We start from the raw sequence: 19488 nt of genomic DNA on the forward strand, positions 1-19488 counted from the left end.
GTGATAAGGGACCTAACATCTTTTCTGAGCTTTTATTCAGGTCATGCTCATTTTCTCACAAAACAGGAAACTGAAGAATGGTGCACAGTACCACAGTCAGTGAAGGATATATTTATCTACTCTAGTTCTAGTGGATAATGACCATCATAATATTTGTAGACTTAGGCATTGTATATAGGGTGGCATAAAATATCTCTCTTTATTTGGTATCTTTTCAGCTATGTTAAAAGTGTTCATTAAAATTTGGTTAAAAGTTAAAGCTAATCATGAAAATATTGTCCTGAACTACAGTCAACTTAGGTCATCAATTAATATTTATTGAATGCTATTCTCTAACTACAGAGTTGTTCTGTGAGCATGTATAGGCCCTTTTAGAAGTAGTATTGAGCAATAGAGTCCTAGTTTCTGAGACTAAAACTTGGGTTTAGTTCTGGCTCTGTCATTTATGAGCCTTGCGGGGAGCTTGGGGCTTAGCATCTCTGAACTCAATGTTTTCCCTCATTTTTCAAATGAAGATAAAAATATAAGCCTTACCTGTCTTTTGTGACAAAGACCAAGTGGGATAATATATTCAGAGTTCTTTGAAAATACTTGAACACTGTATTTTCACAAAGTCTTAAAATTATTGACATTTGACTTGTTGGAGACCCCTGAAGTCTGGGAACTGGGTCTTTCTTTTTTAATATGAAATTTATTGTCAAATTGGTTTCCATACAACACCCAGTGCTCATCCCAAAAGGTGCCCTCCTCAATGCCCATCACCCACTTTCCCCTCCCTCTCACCCCCCATCAACCCTCAGTTTATTCTCAGTTTTTAAGAGTCTCTTATGGTTTGCCTCCCTCCCTCTTTAACTTTTTCTTTTGCCCCTTCCCCTCCCCCATGTCTTCTGTCAAGTTTCTCAGGATCCACGTAAGAGTGAAAACATATGGTATCTGTCTTTCTCTGTAGGACTTATTTCACTTAGCATAACACTCTCCAGTTCCATCCACGTTGCTACAAAAGGCCATATTTCATTCTTTCTCATTGCCACGTAGTATTCCGTTGTGTATATAAACCACAATTTCTTTATCTATTCATCAGTGGATGGACATTTAGGCTCTTTCCATAATTTGGCTATTGTTGAAAGGGCTGCTATAAACATTGGGGTACAAGTGCCCCTATGCATCAGCACTCCATTTATCCCTTGGGTAAATTCCTAGCAGTGCTCTTGCGGGGTCATAGGGTAGATCTATTTTTAATTTTTTGAGAAACCTCCACACTGTTTTCCAGAGTGGCTGCACCAGTGTGCATTCGGGTTCCCAACAGTGCAAGAGGGTTCCCGTTTCTCCACATCCTCGCCAGCATCTATAGTCTCCTGATTTGTTCATTTTAGCCACTCTGACCTGCGTGAGGTGATGCCTCAGTGTGGTTTTGATTTGTATTTCCCTGATGAGGAGCGACGTTGAGCATCTTTTCATGTGCCTGTTGGCCATCTGGATGGCTTCTTTACAGAAGTGTCTCTTCATGTCTTCTGCCCATTTCTTCACTGGATTATTTGTTTTTTGGGTGTCGAGTTTGGTGAGTTCTTTATAGATTTTGGATACTAGCCCGTTATCTGATATGTCATTTGCAAATATCTTTTCCCATTCCGTTGGTTGCCTTTTGGTTTTGTTGATTGTTTCCTTTGCAGTACAGAAGCTGTTTATCTTCATGAGGTCCCAATAGTTCATTTTTGCTTTTAATTCCCTTGCCTTTGGGGATGTGTCAAGTAAGAACTTGCTGCGGCTGAGGTCTGAGAGGTGTTTTCCTGCTTTCTCCTCTAGGGTTTTGATGGTTTCCTGTCTCACATTCAGGTCCTTCATCCATTTTGAGTTTATTTTTGTGAATGGTGTAAGAAAGTGGTCTAGTTTCATCCTTCTGCAAGTTGCTGTCCAGTTCTCCCAGCACCATTTGTTAAAGAGACTGTCTTTTTTCCATTGGATATTCTTTCCTGCTTTGTCAAAGATTAGTTGGCCATACGTTTGTGGGTCCAATTCTGGAGTTTCTGTTTTCTTCCATTGGTCTATGTGTCTGTTTTTGTGCCAATACCATACTGTCTTGATGATTACAGCTTTGTAGTAGAGGCTAAAGTCTGGGATTGTGATGCCTCCCACTTTGGTCTTCTTCTTCAGTATTACTTTGACTATTTGGGGTCTTTTGTGGTCCATACAAATTTTAGGATTGCTTTGGGAACTGGGTCTTACCACTTCCGGCTGTACCAGCCAGACCTTTGTGATCCTAGCACACGAGATAGAAAACTGGTACAATACTTGTTGGTTAGATATTTTAGTTGAAGCCGTAGTGTAATTCTGTGATGGTCTGAAATGGTTGATTGCACCTCTAGAAGAGTGTTAAAAGCCCTAAGAAATAGTTTAAGTCTACCTTGGAAAAATTTAACTTAGCTAGCACTGTACCTGCAAAACAGAATTGTTTTAAGTGGGAACATTTGAAATATTTGAATTCACTTTACTTTTTAATTATTAACTGGAGAAAAGATAGGGTACGTAGGTAAACTGATTCTCTACCACTTTGCTTTGTTGGTGATTGTGCCAAGGGGAAACTTGTTTCCAGAGCCTCTTTGTCTGTTGACATTTTCATGAGGAAAAGGACCTGTGAGTCAATGTTCAGAATTAGTTCAGAATTAACCACAAACCTTTGATGCATGTGCAGTATATACAGGCTGTTACAGACATCTTTTATTACGTGATACATTGTTTATTGGACTGTTTGCTAATACTTCAGGTAGACACACGCATGCACACACGCACACACATACGCACATCGATGACTTTTCAGGCAGAAAATAGCCTTAATTCTAATGAGACATCAATGAATGATATAAATTGTTGAAACTCTTAGACTCCTGGTATAAGAAGCGGCCTTAGAAATCATCTAGGACACCTTCCCATCCTCAGTTTGAATGTCTCCTCATAATGATATTATGATGATTATTTTTAATACTGGTTTGTATTGAATGTTTACTGTGTGCCAAACACAGTGCTAAGTGAACATCTTACTTATTTTTCATAACAACACCATGAGGTGCATCATGTTATTATCCCTGCTATACAGATGAGGGTGCTGCAGGTTTGGAAAGGTTAGGTTGCCTGCTTAGTCACATAGCTAGTAAATGACAGAGCCTGGACTGATTCTGGGTTCTCTAACCCTCACACATCACCCTCCACTGCCCCCCCACCATCCTACCAAGTTGCAGACTAGCCTAGACTTGAAGCCTTCAAATGATGGCGGGCATATCACTTCCCAAGGTACTTGTGGACAATTCATATTTCGTGAAAATATTATTATATCTTAAATACTTCCATGGTTTCGTTTGCTCTATGACAGGAAGTCTTCAGTGGCCTACCACAGAAATTTTCAGCAACTGCATGCTGTTTTACTCAATTATAGTCTGTTGGAAGGAGAAAAAATACTAAATGTAATAGCTGAGAACTGCTTCCCATGAATGTCCAATTTAGGTCTATCTGGTATTCTAATAAGCAGAGGCGCATACTTGATATTTCAGTATCCAACGAAAAATGTCGGTTATTTACTTCAGGAGGGTTACTCTTCATAACAGTCTTCACCTGAAAACATGCGGAGCAGGGAGGGTATCTCCTAAACACACCCCAGGACCAGGAAGTAAATAAAAACAGTAAAAAGCTATGTCTCTATTTTAAAGGGGGGCCTCTTAAGTGGTCAAGTATTTCTGAAGCTTTGGATTGCAGCAAAGTATAAGGAGGAAGCAGCCCATCCAAACTAAATTGTGTTACTCCCCTTCCTAGGAATTGCAGCTGTGTCCCCAGCCCTACAGAGGAAGATAGAAACTCCTTGAATGGTTCTTCAGGACCCTTCATAATCTGACCCTGCTTGTTTTTCATTTCTTCCAGCTCCTTCTAACTGTCTGTTCATTGTTCCAGAAACATTCTCTTCTCCTTCCCCCTTTGCTTCCTCTGAGGAAATCCTACTCATCCTTCACCCCCACCATTAAAAGTCACCACCAGGAAGCCTGTACCTCCCTCATGCCAGAATCAGTCTCTCCCCTCTGTGGTCTCTCACGACAGTGCATTGACTATGAAATTAATGTTTACCCCCTTTTGAGGATGACCAGTGGTATTAGGATCTTAATGATGCTGCTCGTTTTTTTAAGAACTGGGTACACAGTTCAAAAAGATGAAGAAATCCCTACACCATTAGAGGGTGTTTCCCATTTAATGGGAATTATTTAATTAAATTTACTTAATTTAATTCAAAATAAGAGCTTTGAATTGACAGGGAATATTCTTCATTTTTTAAAGAAAATTTCACTCACGATGCTGGACAAATGAGAGGCCATGCACATCTTGCTTCTGTACCTTCATCTATATATTGTTATAGTTTATTGGACTTTTAGTTTTAGCTTTTTCTTCCGCTTTCCCTGCAGATATGTTTCCCCACCCACCCTGCTCTATTTTGTTTCCTTTACTGCACAGAAGCTTTTTATTTTGATGTAGTCCCACTTGTTTATTTTGACTTTGTTGCCTATGCTTTTGGTGTCATATCCAAGGAATCATTAACCATGTCAAGATTTACCCAGGAGGGTGATGCTTTTCTGCCAGTGATTCATCACTCTACACAAACCTGCGTTTTTACTAATGCTATGTACCCTTAATACGCTACAACTACATTGCAAGTATTTCCCTGCAAAGAGACACCTTTTTGGTTTAGAGGATGTTTTGTTAACTCCAGGGTGCTAAAGATAAATTTTCATTTTCTGACAACTTTCCAAAACAAGAGTAACGTACTGGTTTGTTACAAGCAGTATTAGATTTTTTTTCACCTCTGTAGTGGTGTTATAAAAATAAATTTCTTATTACTTTAGAAAAAAATGTAAGGAAGTTATTCATAGTGCTATCATCTTGTCATATCTAAGACTATTTCCTTCTAGCTTTATTTCCCCGTGCATTTTTAATACTTAGGAATCATAATCACATAGCATATACATATTTAAAAACATTAACATGGGGCTCTAAACTTGTACTTTATGGTTGGGAATTGAGGGTTATATTTATTCTTTTTGGAGGAGGAGCATAGATTTTCATAGTTCTTTGACCTTAAAAAGGCTATCTTCTAACTTACCATTAACGTCCAAATCTGTTAGCCATGTGCCATCAAACACTTTAAAATTTTCTTAGTAACTGTTTTCTGAATGATTTACTTCCTTACTTTTTGTCAAAAAACACATATCATGAAATCTACCTTCTTAACAAATGTTTAAGTATACAGTATAGTATTGTTAACTGCATGCACATTGTTGTAACACGGATCTTTAGGACGACTGAAACCCCATGCCCACTGGACCAGCACCTCTCCATTCCTCCCTCCTCCCAGCCCCGGGTAACCACCATTGTATTTTCTGCTTCTGAGTTTGACTACTTTAGATACCTCATCCAAGTGGAATCATGCAGTGTTTGTCCCGTGACTTGTCTCATCTAGCATAATGTCCTCTAGGCTCTTCTATGTCACAGCACAGGACAGGATTCCCATCTTCTTTAAGGCTGAATAGTATTCCATTGTGTGTGTGTATTACATTTTCTTTATCCATCCATCTGTTGATGGAAATTTAGGTTGCTTCCACTTTTTTTGCTATTGTGAATAATGATGCAATGAACACCGGAGTGCAAATATCTCTTCAAGACACTGTTTTCAGTTCTTTTAGATGAATACCCAGAGTAGGATCACTGGATCATATGGTAGTTCTATTTTTAATCTTTTGAGGAAGCTCCACACTGTTTTCCATAGTGGCTGTACCATTTTGCATTCCTACTAACAGTGCACAAGGGTTCTAATTTCTTCTTCCCTTTCTCACTAACACTTGTTACAGTCTTATTTTTTTTTTTTTTTTGACAATGGCCTCATACATCCTAACTTGTATGAGGTGATAGCTCATTGTGGTTTTGATTTATACTTCCCTGATAATTTGTGATTTTGAGCATCTTTTTGTGTACCTGTTGGCCATCTGTATGTCTTCTTTGGAAAAATAGCTATTTAAGTCTCTTACCCATTTTTTAATCAAGTTATTTTGTTTGGTTTGGTTTTTTGCTATCCAATTGTAGGAGTTTCCTGTGTATTGGGGATATTAACCCTTTATCAGATGTACAGTTGCAAATATTTGCTTCCATTTCATATGTTGCTTTTTCACTCTGTTGATTGTTTCCTTTGCTGCACAAAGGCTCTTTACTTTGATATAGTCCCACTTGTCTATTTTTACTTATGTCGCCTGTGCTTTTGGTGTCATATCCAAAAAATCATTGCCAAGACCAATGTTATGAAGTTTCTCCCTATGTTTATCACTAGGGGTTTTATAGTTTCAGGTCTTACATTTAAATCTTAAATGTATTTCAAGTTGATTTTTGTGTATGGTATAAGATAAAGGTCCAATTTCATTCTCATGCATGTGGAATCCAGTTTTCCCAGCATTATTTGTTGAAGAGAATGATTTAATTCTTGTGTTCTCTATTGCAGACTTCAGGTGATCAAGTCCAATAGCAAATCTTTTGGGCATAAAAATATTTGGGTCTTTATGTTATTTCCTTAGGATAGATATACAAAATGAGAAATACTACATAACTTATTGAAACACATCAGGGCTCTTAATATTTATTGCCAAATTGCTTACCTAAAAAGATTGTGGTAGTTTACAGCCCCTGTCCCCAATCAGCAGGTAACCCCTTCTTTACCATTTTGTCACACCCTTACCAGCAGTGAGCAGTTTGCTTAAGACAGAGAAAAGAAAACAAAGAAAACAAACATTTATGATTTTATTAGGTACAAATAGAGTTCTGTACTTTTAATTTGCATTTCTTTGCCACTACTAGTAAGATGGAACATTGTTAGCCATCTACTTTTATTCTTTTCTGAATTGTCAGGCCCATTATGCAGACTTCCTGTTGTTACCAGGAGAATATATTAGTGTAATGATAGAGCGAAGAGTAGCAACATAAAGGTAGGCAGACCTATGAAGTGTCATTGAAAGGGTCCAAAAGTATTTGAAACAAGGACTCTCACTACTTCCTGTCCATGGTCCGAAGGGAACCGTGGGAAGAGGGAGTTGATTAGCTCCCTGCCTGTTTCCTTTTCGATAAAATGGGGATAAAAATAAAGGCTTCATAGGTCTGATGAAAAGTAAATGGAATTACATTGTGTAACCCATCCAGTACATGTGTTGGGCTTTCATCATCTTTGCCCTGGTACTTTTAGCTCTATTTCTGCATTGGCTGGCTGGGCTACCATAGATGCTGCCTAGAAAAATGCAGTAACAAGTACTTCTTGAAACATCTAGTGTGAAGGACAACTAGAGAGTGTAACAGTGGCACTGCAATGCCCCTGACCTTGAGTACCCACGAGGTCCCTTTAGGCCTAGAGATTTGAGAGGAGGCTCTAGCATGTTCTGGCTACAGCTAATGCCTTCTGGAATTCCCTGTTTGCAACCGTTGGTAAGTCCTTTGCTTGTGGCTGATTAAGAGTTGCCCATTTCCAACCTCTGTCTCCTTTTTTTCTGGAATAGCCATCCCTGCTCTTTGCCACCAAAGCAACAATGACATATAACTAATAATGATTTTTTAAAGCAATAAACTTTTCCTCCTAATACAATCTTACATGAAGACTTAATGAACAAAGCAAGTAAAAGTAGAACTGTTGTGATTGAAACTGGGATGAGAAAGCAGGTAGCCCAGCAACCCCAAGGCACCTCTGCATATACAGTTTAGAAAATAACAGAAGCCCGTGGCTGATCACTACCACCACAGGAAAACCCCAAGCTTGTGAGGTCTCACACCTAGAACTGGAGGCTCCACACGCATTCAGAGGAGCAGCAGGGGGCTGAGGAAGTCCCAGCTGCTTGAGATGCCTGGGTGCTATGCGTGGAGCTGTTGAGGGAGAAAAATGCAGAAAAATCACCAGCACCAATGAAGGGAAAGCTTTTATCTTCATCTTGCCTACAAGTATGCTATGGGCTCTTCCTACTGGTCCCACCTTGGGGGCAGCTGGGTGTGCAAGGGGGCAGTCCCTGAGTGTGCTGGGGGAAGAGGGCTTGCCATGCTCCTGAAGCTCATTTTACTAGCAGGACAGCCCCGGCTTGACAAAATATTGATGTGAGGGTCCAGCCTACTAGATATGTAGTTTTTAAATTATAAGTCTCAGAGTGTGGGAAGTCATGAGAAAGCAGAGAGGAAAGAATGAAAATGTTATGACAGAAATGCATTCCTGCTAAAAATTTACATTAAAAAAAAACTCATCTAATGTTAATCTAGAAATTCTTATTTCATGGGGATTTTAAGAGGCTTGTGGGGAAAACATCCTGGTAATTGTATATGCTAATGGAGTATCCACAGGACCTTGTTAGAGTGATGGAAATTCTATTTCATGCAAACACTAATGCAGTCCTCCCTTTATGTCTTGGTAAAGCTGATTGACAGAGTATAAAATTGCTTTTTAATCCAATTTAGGAAACAAAACGTGTAGTGGGTTTTAACATTTAAAAATGCTTGAAGCGTGGAAGCAGAAACTCAAAATACTCTGGCAGATTGTCTGTGATATTGTATATCAATGGTACATTTCAGAAATATTATTTCAATATAAGTTTCTTTGAATTGAGTCATATTTTGTTCCAAAGCTTTTTTGGATTAGAGAAAGGAGAATGTATTGTGGAAATATGACCTAGAGGAAAGTGAGCAGAAACCAGTTTTTAGCTACGTTTCTCAGGAATAGACAGTTTTTAAAAGGTCTCTTTCTCTAACAAAAAGCACTGTTGCTGCTCCCACCAAGGCCACTGCCATCAAGGTTACCTCTTCCTTGGTCACCAGATCCTTTGGTCTCTTGTCAAACCTTATCCTACATCATGTCTCCTCAGCGTTCTGCCCCATTGACCACTTTTTCTACCACAAGCTGTCTTGGTTAGCTCCATACTGCCTTCTCTCTGGCTTTCTCTGCATTTCTGGGCCCTCTCCTCCTACATCACTTCCTCCCCTGCCCGTCCCTCAGGTTGGTTCTCTGGGAGCATCATTCACTACCCATCCTTTTCTTTCTTGAAGCTCTCTTGGGAGATCTAGGCACTCCTGCTGCTCCATCACCCGCCTCTCCCTGCACACCCAAATCCCTGTCTCCAGCTTCTCTTCCAGGCTCGAGACCTGCACACCCCACTGCCTTTAGGCTGTCACTCCAGGAACTCCAACTGTCTTTTTGTGTCTTTATCTCAGCTAACTATCTCACATTATTCTGGTATCCTAAACTAGAAATTTCACAGTCACCCTGAATGCCTTTTCTTGCCTTCAGATTCAGCCTGGCACCAAGTCCTGGGGAAGTCTGCCTCAGTTTTGTCACCCCCTCACCCAAACCATGACAGAAGCTTTCAAGACTTTGCTAATTTCAATCTCATTCCTGCCCAGTGGTTCTACACATGACTTGCCCATTTCTTTCAAAGCCACAAATTGTACCAACTCATTTCTCAATTGCCCACTGCAGCAGTTTTCAAACTGTCTTCCTAGGAGCCATAAGAATCCCTCGGACCTCCCTTGGGTCCTTCCCCCAGGGCTCCCCACAGCTTTGTTTTACATCAATTTCACATACTCTCTGTCGTGTTTCTCTTTTTCTTTTGACCAAATTTTTTCTGTTTCTCAAAGTTTGAAAACCATGGAATAAACTCTGAGTGAAGGTCACACTCTGGAGCATATCATGGAAGACCTGTTTACAATCTACTTTTCCTGCTTCCCTTGGAGAGTAGCATAAAACCTGAGTTCCAGTGACCATTTGTGCAGCCCTGCTCGAGCTGCTTAACTTCCCAGTGCCTTCATTTTCCCATGTATAAACCAGGAATCATATTATTTGCGTCGCAGAGCTTTTGTAAGGCGTACCTGAGGTAACACTTGATTCTTGTTAGTGCTTCGTCAGTGTCGGCAGTGACTGCCATGTCAGTACTTAAGCTCCTCATGATTACAAGCATATTATGCCCCTTCATGCTTTGGTGCCTCTGCCCAGCCTTGCAGGGACTTCTGCCCCCCTCCCCAACCCCCGCCGTTGTTGGAGGTAAACTAATTTGTTTAGGAAGACTGACTCATACTTTCCTTCTTCTGTGAAACCTTCTCAGACACATCGCCTCTCATTTGCTACCAGTACTAAGTCAAGTTGACCCTTAAACAAGGCAGGGGTGAAGGGTGACAACTCCCCATGCAGTTGAAAATCCACATATAACTTTTGACTCTCTAAAAACTTAACTACTAAGAACCTACTACTATTGACTAGAAGACTTACCAATAACATATCTTGTATGTTGTATGTACTGTATACTATATTCTTAGAATAAAGTAAGCTAGAGAAAAGAAAATCATAAGGAAAACATATTTACAGTACTATAATGCATTTATTGAAAACCATCCACATGTAAGTTGACCCACACAGTTCATACCCATATTGTGCAAGGGTCAGCTGTACGTACCTCTTATTAAGGCGGTCATCGTGTTGAATTTTATTGTTTCTTTGTCTTTACACACACACAGACACACACACACTCCTACAAAGATTAGGGATCATCCATCTAGGGACCTGACCAATTCATGCCCATGCCCTTTAGGTGCCTTTGAGGTGTGCTGTAGGTGCTCCCATAGGTGTGTCATTAGAGTACCCTGTGGGAACTCCCATATCTTTCCTTGTGATGCGCTGTGGACATTCCTGTATCTTTTGAATGTAGCAGAGTAACTGATGAATAGGTAAGTGAGCCAGCAAGAAGCAGCTACCTTGTGAAGAGGGCCCCTGAGTGGTGATTTGGCAATTCAGCTTGGCATTGTGCTTGTTTCCAGATTGGTTAGTTAGGGACCCCAGTAACCAGTTCTTTTCAGCTGACCTGCCACTACTGTAAAATTGCTGAAGTATTTAACCTAAAAACAGACTCCGTAGTTTATGGGACACACACACACACACACACACACACACACACACACACAAAGAAACATAACTTACCTCCACAGTAATATGAACGTTTCATTTTTTTTGTTGGCAAAAGTAGCTACTATTTAGTGAACGCTTAGGTGCCAGGTACTGTGTCAATACTTTACATATATTATCCTACATAATCTTCAAAAGTTAAAACTGGAAAGATGTGTATTTTCATTATTCTAACAGATGAGCAGGCTGAGGTTGAAAGAAATAAGGTAACTTGTCCACGGTCTCAGAATGGAACAATAGAGCCGGGATTCAAATGGTGGGTCAAAGTGTCAGCGGGCAGGGGGCATGGTGCTGTGCGTCTCATTCCCCATCACAGCATGACCCAAGAGAGCCATGGGTATTTGTGGTATTTTTGTCCTGTTCCAATGTGGGTCTTACTGAGTCCAGGGAGTAGGCAACATTGAAACTCGAAATATATAGCATGTCTTCCAAATAGCACTAGTTTTATTCTCTGAACTCTTTACTGGTATTTTTAAAGCATCTTTTCTGGGCTTTTAGCCTCTCTCAGGTTTAGTTGTACCAAAGCACTGTAATCATACAGAAATTACTGTCCCTGGTTATCTTTTTGTTTGTTTGTATGGCTTGTTTTTTATGTTTTCATTGCAAGTCTAGAAAAGAGGTTTGTATTACATATGTACCTACACACATATGTACATATATATAGAGAGAGAAAGAGAGAAATAAAAATGACTTATTACAGAAAACTTAGAAAGCACCAAAAAAGCACAAAAAGAAATTAATCTCCCATAAAATCAAATATTTAACCACCATTAACATTCAATCTGTAACTTTCCAAAGTTTTAATACCCACATATACATTTTTAATTACCAAAATCATAATCTGTATGAAACACTTATTTTTTTCATTTGGCAATATATCATGAACATTTTCTCATGCTAGTTTTCTTCCACGAACTGATTTTTGGGAGCAGCCGGGTAACCATCATCTAAATGTGCTAAAATTTACCTAAATGTATTGAATTTACCTAAGTTTAGCTAAATGTGCTAAAATTAATCTATACTTTCTCATTTTGTTTGTTTCTGTTTATTTTTTTCTAATGATTTTCATATGACTTCTGTTGTTGGTATTTAAAATCCAAAAAAAAAAAACAAAAAACAAAACAAAACGGGGTGGGGTATGAATTAATTCCTTGACATTAATATCTATGGTGAAGTGTAACCTTGGGATCATTTTCACTCAAATTGTTATAGAATTTTAGAACCTTAACACAAGAGAACTGAGCAGTCACCTGGGGTGGCCTCTGATGGGCCAGATCTCCTGACAGGTGAGCTGTTTCTGCTTACATCCCTCCATAAAAAGGCACTAATCAGCTCCTCTTTATATGTTCTGACTTTATATGTTCCTATGGACATAAGGAATCATACTCTGACAAATAGGTTTTGAAAGTTGCTTCCGAAAACTCTAGAAGCCTGAACTTCAAGATCAATATGATTTGAGAATCTGGGAAGGAAGTTAGAGGCAGGGTGGCGGCAAGATAGCACGGAATGCTGGCTTAGCTAATAGGAGCCAAATAATTATTACAGACAGGCAGAGAGTGTTCTCTGATTTGCGAGCTACAGCTATTCTAATTGATTTCTGCATATTTGTGGATAGGGATCTGCCCTCTTCCATTTATTTTTCTCTTGACAAGTAAGATGTGAAATGTTGTTCCATGCCTTTCTAATTTAAACGTTGCACATGTTGAGAACCAATCTTGCCAGCCATTTTTAAGCCTGGCCAAAAACATAACACATTGTTGTTATTAGCCTTCATCATCTGGTTAGAGCCAACATTTTGTTTGGAACTATACTGGAGTATAAATCTCCTTTATAGGCATAACCTATTTCTGCCATAAAGTAGATTCGATGAGAAGATAACTAAGTGTCCTTGGTGAGTTGCTCTGGTTAGCCTCATGAGGCTGATTAGAGCAAGGATGCCCACTTTGAGAGACTTGTTAGGAAGTGAGATTCATGCTCTTGAGGGTCTAATGATTCAACTGAGGGGAAAAGCACATAGATAACGAATTTAAGGCAATGTGTGAAAAGTACACATACACAAAGATCAGATGCAGCTTAGAGGAAAAACAGAGCATTACGTCATGACCCGATTTTGGGCTGTGGACGATGATGTCCTTGAAGCCATATGTACCACATTCAGCCTGCAAGCTGAGTAAACCATCTGTCTCACACACATGTGTACTATTTTCCAAGTATATTTAGATGCCCTGGTGGCCAACAATGCTTTTAAATGAATTCTTGCTTTATTACATTTATTGTAGCTTTTTGCCATATTGTGTATTTTCAATCGATAGATACTCTACTTATAATTCCTATCATGGGTGTCTATAAAGTTTTTTATGTTAAAAGTTGTTTTAGTTACTTGAAGATTGGAAACTCTCGTTGTCTACAACAGTGCTGTGCAGTAGAACCTTCTATGTTAACAGAAATGTCTCTGCATTGTCCAATATGGTAGTCTTTAACTATATGCTGCCCTTGAGGACTTGGAATTATGGCTAGTGGGACTGAGGAAATGAATTTTTAATTTTATTTGATTTTAATCAATTTAAATTTAAATAGTCACATGTGGGAGATGCTACCATATTAGGTAATGCAGATCTATTATATCCTTTTATAGGTAATTTTCTACTCCTCTACACACACACAGGTTTTCTTTACCCCGCCCTGACCAAATGTTATGCCCAGAATTCATGATCCCCAAAGACCACCAGGGAGCTGAGTCCGATGCAAAAGCAAAGAGCCTGTATTCGAGCTAGCTCGAGCTCAATCCCCTACCTGCACTGACGCAGCGGTGAGATACCTGACTTTGTTTCAATGTCTACCCACAAATGTGGGTGGCTACCAGGCCTACTTCTTCTCAGGGCCCCCTATTCCTGACAGTTCCTTAGGTCAAGAGAAGAGTTCTCTTGTAGATGCTTAATGCAATCACTTTAAAAGGCTTTCCTAATCATAGAAATAAAAAGAATGGTAGTTTACACTTTTCTTTCAGCCACCATCTGATTCTCAGGGACTTGAAGAAGTTTCTGTATAACTGGGCCACATGCACTAATGGTTTTCATATTTAGTTTGTTTCAGAGTTCATACAACATGTTCTTTCTTTAAAAATTGACTGTTTGGTAGGCAGTGTGGCTATAAATAATTATTAGAAACTCAGAAATAAAATCTTATCCTAGGGCTCATCCTAGGTAAGAAAATTTCCCTTTCCTTTGTTCTTTTTTTTTTAATGTTTATTTTTGAGAGAGAGAGAGAGCGAGCAGGGGAGGGGCAGATTGAGAGGAGACACAGAATCTGAAGCAGGCTCCAGGCTCAGAGCTGTCAGCACACAGCCCAATGCAGGTCTTGAACCCACAAACCATGAGATCATGACCTGAGCTGAAGTCGGACGCTTAACCAACTGAGCCACCCAGGTGCCCCACCCTTTCCTTTGTTCTGATGATTATGAAGAGTAGCCAAATGATTTTTCTTCTCTTACTCTGAAACAATTAATTAGTACAATTAATTAATAGCACTTTACCTGTTCTATATCTTTCTCATGACTCATTGCCTTGGATTCTTTTAAGAACATCATGAGCAGTGACAACATACAGTGTAATAGCTTCGTTTGAGGTAACAAGATCATGAGAGGATAGCCAAGTATCTCTGAACATAAAATTCACCCTGATATTTATATTATGGTTGCTATTCATTATAAATGTAGTACTGGTTGGATTACTAGGTAACTCAAAATTGTAATTTTCCCCAAAGGACTTTTGTTCTGCACTGTTTGAAAACAAGATGGAGGAAGACAGTGACTTGTAGAATTTAAAAAGCCATATGACCAAAAAGTTCTTTTGGAACTCATACTTGAGAAGTTCCCATTAAAGCAATAAACATCTTTCATGGACCAGTCTGGGAAGAGGTCTTCCTATGGGGGTCTTTCTGTCGAAGGAGGGCCTTTCATGCACGCCCCACCAAGTAAGATGGCTGTACCGCTCTTCTCTGCTACACTCTGGGCAGGCAGTCTCACTTTTTTGCCCATCCTGATGTGAGGCCTGAGCTTAGACATCTCTTCACGGAACAGACCCAGAGTGAGGAAAGTTTCACTTGCTGAACCAGGAGGGCAGAATGTGTCCTCCTGGCTCCTGCCAGGCAGTGCATCCCAATACTGGGTGCACCAACAGGAGAGGAAGCTTAGAGGCAACTACACTCAGAGTGCCCAAAGCACATAGATCCCCAGTGAGATGATAACAGAGCACTGATAGGTGTATCATAACCTCCATCTTGTATACCGGGATTCTTCCATTCTTCACCCTCTTCCGTAAATTCCACTGACAGATAAATCCATAGGCAGTTGTTTCTGACATTAAAGTTGTTGAACATCTCTTCTCCTAGCACTTCCTTTTACTGTGTTTGTCCCATTTTCATTAAACACATCCCTCCATCATCTGCTGATGTCCATTCTAAAGGAGATGCATGGATTGTTGTGATGGTGGTGGTGTGTGTGTATGTGTGTGTGAGGAGTGAAGCCCAGGGAAGAGCCAGCCAGCAAAAAGAAGTTAACATTCGCAAGTATAAAACACCACCCTAAATTTGCTTCCCTTTCTATTCTGTTGTAAACACCAAAGAATTCATTCTGGCCCTGTGCTCCCATCTCCTTTGTGGAAGAGAGGAATGAGGAGGCATAAGCTGAGGGCCCTTCAGACTTTGGGAAAGATCTAAAAGAACAGTATAATTTGGGGTCTGTGCCGTTCCCCTCCCTGGGGTCTTCCTGGGCTCAGGCTGCCACACCTCCTCCCTCTGCATGTGAACAACGATGTGTGGCTCTTTTCACAGGACTAGGTCCTTCTTGGTAAGTCTGTACAGAAAAGTTAACGGGCAGTGCTAGTCAGTCTCTCTAGTACAGTCAGTTCGGTCATATGACTTAACCTTCATGTGTCCATTTTAGGTATTTTCATTCTGGTTACAAAATTATATCAACTTATTGTGTCTTCTAAATTTTCCTTTTTGCCGTTTGAGTCTCCATATATTTCGTTGATTAGAGTATCTTACCCTCAAAGCCTCTGATCTTCACTGTAGGAAACGAGTACAAGGCTAACTATCTGTTAGCAAACTTTGGGTTGCTGGATGATTTCATAATTGCCTTCAAATGTACTAACAAGGATGCAGATTTGATGAAATACTTATGAGTGGTGGCTTTAGAGAAATCAACCTCTATTCTCAGTATTGAATTCCACGCTACTAATGTATTAATGCATCTGTCTCCTGCCTTTTTTATTTCAGTACCTACTAGAAATGAAAAGCTTAATTCTACCCCCAGAACATATCCTGAAGCGAGGGGACAGTGAAGCAATAGCATATGCGTTCTTTCATCTGGCGCACTGGAAGAGGGTGGAAGGGGCTTTGAATCTTTTGCATTGTACGTGGGAAGGCAGTAAGTAACTTTCTTTCTTTGAAACATTTTTTTAAGAGCATGAAAAGATGCTAAAACTGTTTTTACCCTGAATGTTCGTGATGAATAATGACAATTTGCATATCTATAGCTCTTCTTCTCTGCAATGTTCTATCACTGAGAGATGATGGTTAATGAGGCTCTTCAGTTCCCCAGCAGTGGTAGGTGTTACTGAGGCGATGCCATCCTTAAACCTTAAAAAAGCAAGTTTTACAATAGATGGGATGAATCTGGACTGTTCTGGCAGAGGAGCATTCTATAACTGGAAAACCCTCTTTGGAGACCCGGACACCCCCTCAGCATCAGGGGAATCTTTGGCTTGGGGTTAGGCCTCGGGCTGGGCTCTGACTACCACTTCTGGATGGCTTTTCCAGAAGGATTGGCTAAAGAGCCACAGTTATCCTCCAGTGGAGCTGGGTCTGCAGTTATGCTTCAGAACAAGAGCAGTGGCCACAGGACCCTCGTGTTTGGTGGCAAGTGGAGCATTGGTGTGTTAATGGATAATGCCTATCGGCTAGATGTAGGGATAAATCGGTCTGAGTATGTGGCAGGCATAACCGTTCTATGAAGGAGAAGAGGCTTTAACTGTCGGTGAGACAACGCTCCCTGTCCTGGAGGAGCGTCTCATCTAGTTGGGAGGAGTAACCAGCACACAGCAGCTGCCCAGTGATCTTTTCAGAAGGGAGAGGTCTGTGGGGTGGAGAAGTCATGGGTAACTTTATAGGTCATATGGAATTTGAACCAAGCCTTGAAGAACTAGGACAGTGTCATAAGCAAGGACACTGTGCTAAGTGGCAGGGCTGTTTGGAAGAATGCAAATTGAGAGGAAAGGCCCAAGACTACAGATTATTGGACAATATGTGCATTGACACACTGTTATTAGTTTAAGCAAAACAAATGCAACATGTAGCATGGGGTGGTTTTTTTTTTTTTTTTTTTTTTTTCCTTCTCATAGGGAAACAAAACAAGTATTAATCTTCTGATAATTTTTTCTTAGTTCACTCCTCTGATCAGCCTCACAAAGGAATGTCTTTTTAATCCCTTTCACTCTGTTTATCTTTGCTGCTTCCATTTTTATTTTGATAATCTTCTGCTCTTCCCTTTTCCTGCCCCACCCGAATCCAACAGGAATCCAAATTGATGCAGGAAGGGGGTGGGGTTGGGGGGTGGGCAGCCACAGGGAATGGGGTAAAAGTAAGTTGACAGAGATGGGACTCATGTTGACTGAAAGTTTTTTGCTTAGTTTTGAAAATACTTCTTTAGAGAATTGATAGTGAGTTTACTTAAATAATTTGCTATTTATAACTTGAGTGATGTTGACTTGGTTGATGCTCCCCCCCCCCCACCCCCAATAAGTGTAATAACACACTTCAGGTGTCCCGGTCCTATGTTAAGAAAGCTCACTCCACTGAGGGCATGTGTAGGCGTGTGTACAGTTCCCACTGGGTTTGGTTTATTACTGCATTTAATGTGTTCTGCCCAAAAAGGACGAAAGGAATTTTTGTTTAAACACAAGAAAGAGATAGAAAAAACCTAGCAAGATTGAACATTAGAGGCCTCAACTAGGGTTAGTTGTGGAAAAATTAAGTGGATTGATTGGCTAACCAAATAAAGATATAGTCATAGATTAGCATTTGGGAAACATAGCAAAATTGATAAGAAAGTTACAGTTGTATCGAAAGGATCAAAACAGGGAGGCAAGAAATGATAGAGACATGGTGTTAGGAATGGCATAACCATAAAAAAAAATCCCCTCAGGAATAACTGGAAATTTTGTTTGGAAATGAGTTACCCATATAATCAGATAACAATGGGGAGATTCTCTGAATCAACTGGGAAGGACAATGAGATCTGAAGAAATGTGCAGTAACCTGGTGAGCTCCAAAATCTAGCAGAGTGGGAATGTTAGGGGAATGTAATTACCTCAGATTTTATTGGAATGAAGAGAGGAGATGAATATTTAGACATAAACCAGGATAGCAAGGCAGTCAGGGACCTCAAAGAAAGAGAAATTCTGCATTTGATCCTTATGGATAAATAGAAACCACTCCAAGGAAGTTACACTACTTACTATTAAGTTTTTGAAAAGAGAGTCCTACCATGCAGTTCTAGATGGGAACTGTGTGAGTGCTTCCTAGGCACAGGTGTCTTGGAGAATACCAAGCACCTTCAAGAGTGGGCATACAGCTGGGTAATTTACCAAGAGTTTCATGTCCATCATTTCATGTACTCTTCCTGACAACGTTCTGAGTTAGACCGGAGAGAGAGAAAGGTGGCCACCTCAGTTGTGTAAGAGAGGAACACGGCCATCGAGAGGAGTGGCTTGTTGTAAGTCTTGCAGCCCCTGTTGGTGGAGCTAGGATGTAAACCCAAGTCCACTTTCTCTTCAGGCTTCTTTTCTATAATACCAGCTATGTAGCTTTTGCCTGAATAGATTAAGCATAAGAGGATCAGTTATCTCTGAGACATTTGCTTGGAAGCCTTCAATTTACACCACACCTTATCGGCTCGGGAGTACTTACTCCTCTTCTAGTGTTTAGAAAGTTAATCATTCTATATAAAATTGTATTTTTGCTGTGGAATGTTGACTTAAATATTTTAAATGTAGAATGAGCCCAATTTTATAAAAAATAAATTCTACATATAAACAAAGGAAAGAGACTGGAAATAAATGCATCTTTAAGTGGACTTTAAGAGATTTTTTCCTTCATATTTGTATTTTTCCAGTCTTCTCAACAAGCATATGTATTTTTCTACAAGCACATATATGTGTGTTTCACTGCAAAGTTCTAGTTTTTGTTTTTTTTTTTTTTTTTTTTTTATGAACAAAGCTCTAAATCTCTCATGGAATTGAGAAGAAAGAATTACCACTTTAACTTCAGACAGTCATGTGCAGTCTTTTGACAGTGCTTCCTGACCTGTGTCCATTCTGAGTTAAATTAAATGGAGGCATCAGAGTTTGGATTTTAAATCAGAGGACTTGGATTACAATTCCGACGTGGCTACCTGTAGTGGTATTTACTTAACACATCCAGTTTCTCAAAACTGT

At 39.9% G+C, this 19488-nt stretch overlaps 1 protein-coding gene across 6 annotated transcripts in view; it reads left to right on the top strand.

The window, feature by feature from the left end:
• The window catches only part of ST7 (suppression of tumorigenicity 7), a 251253-nt gene that overhangs the window by 214654 nt on the left and 17111 nt on the right, over positions 1-19488 (top strand). For 5 of the 6 annotated variants that reach the window (XM_045495396.1, XM_045495398.1, XM_045495395.1 and 2 more), the window contains one exon: positions 16271-16421. In XM_045495396.1, coding sequence (XP_045351352.1) covers positions 16271-16421 — 151 coding nt within the window. Of the gene's footprint in view, positions 1-16270; positions 16422-19488 lie in introns of those variants that run through there. The other variant, XM_045495401.1, reaches the window with a different exon arrangement.

Source organism: Leopardus geoffroyi, chromosome A2 (genome assembly GCF_018350155.1).
Source record: "Leopardus geoffroyi isolate Oge1 chromosome A2, O.geoffroyi_Oge1_pat1.0, whole genome shotgun sequence".
Taxonomy (NCBI): Eukaryota; Metazoa; Chordata; class Mammalia; order Carnivora; family Felidae; genus Leopardus; species Leopardus geoffroyi.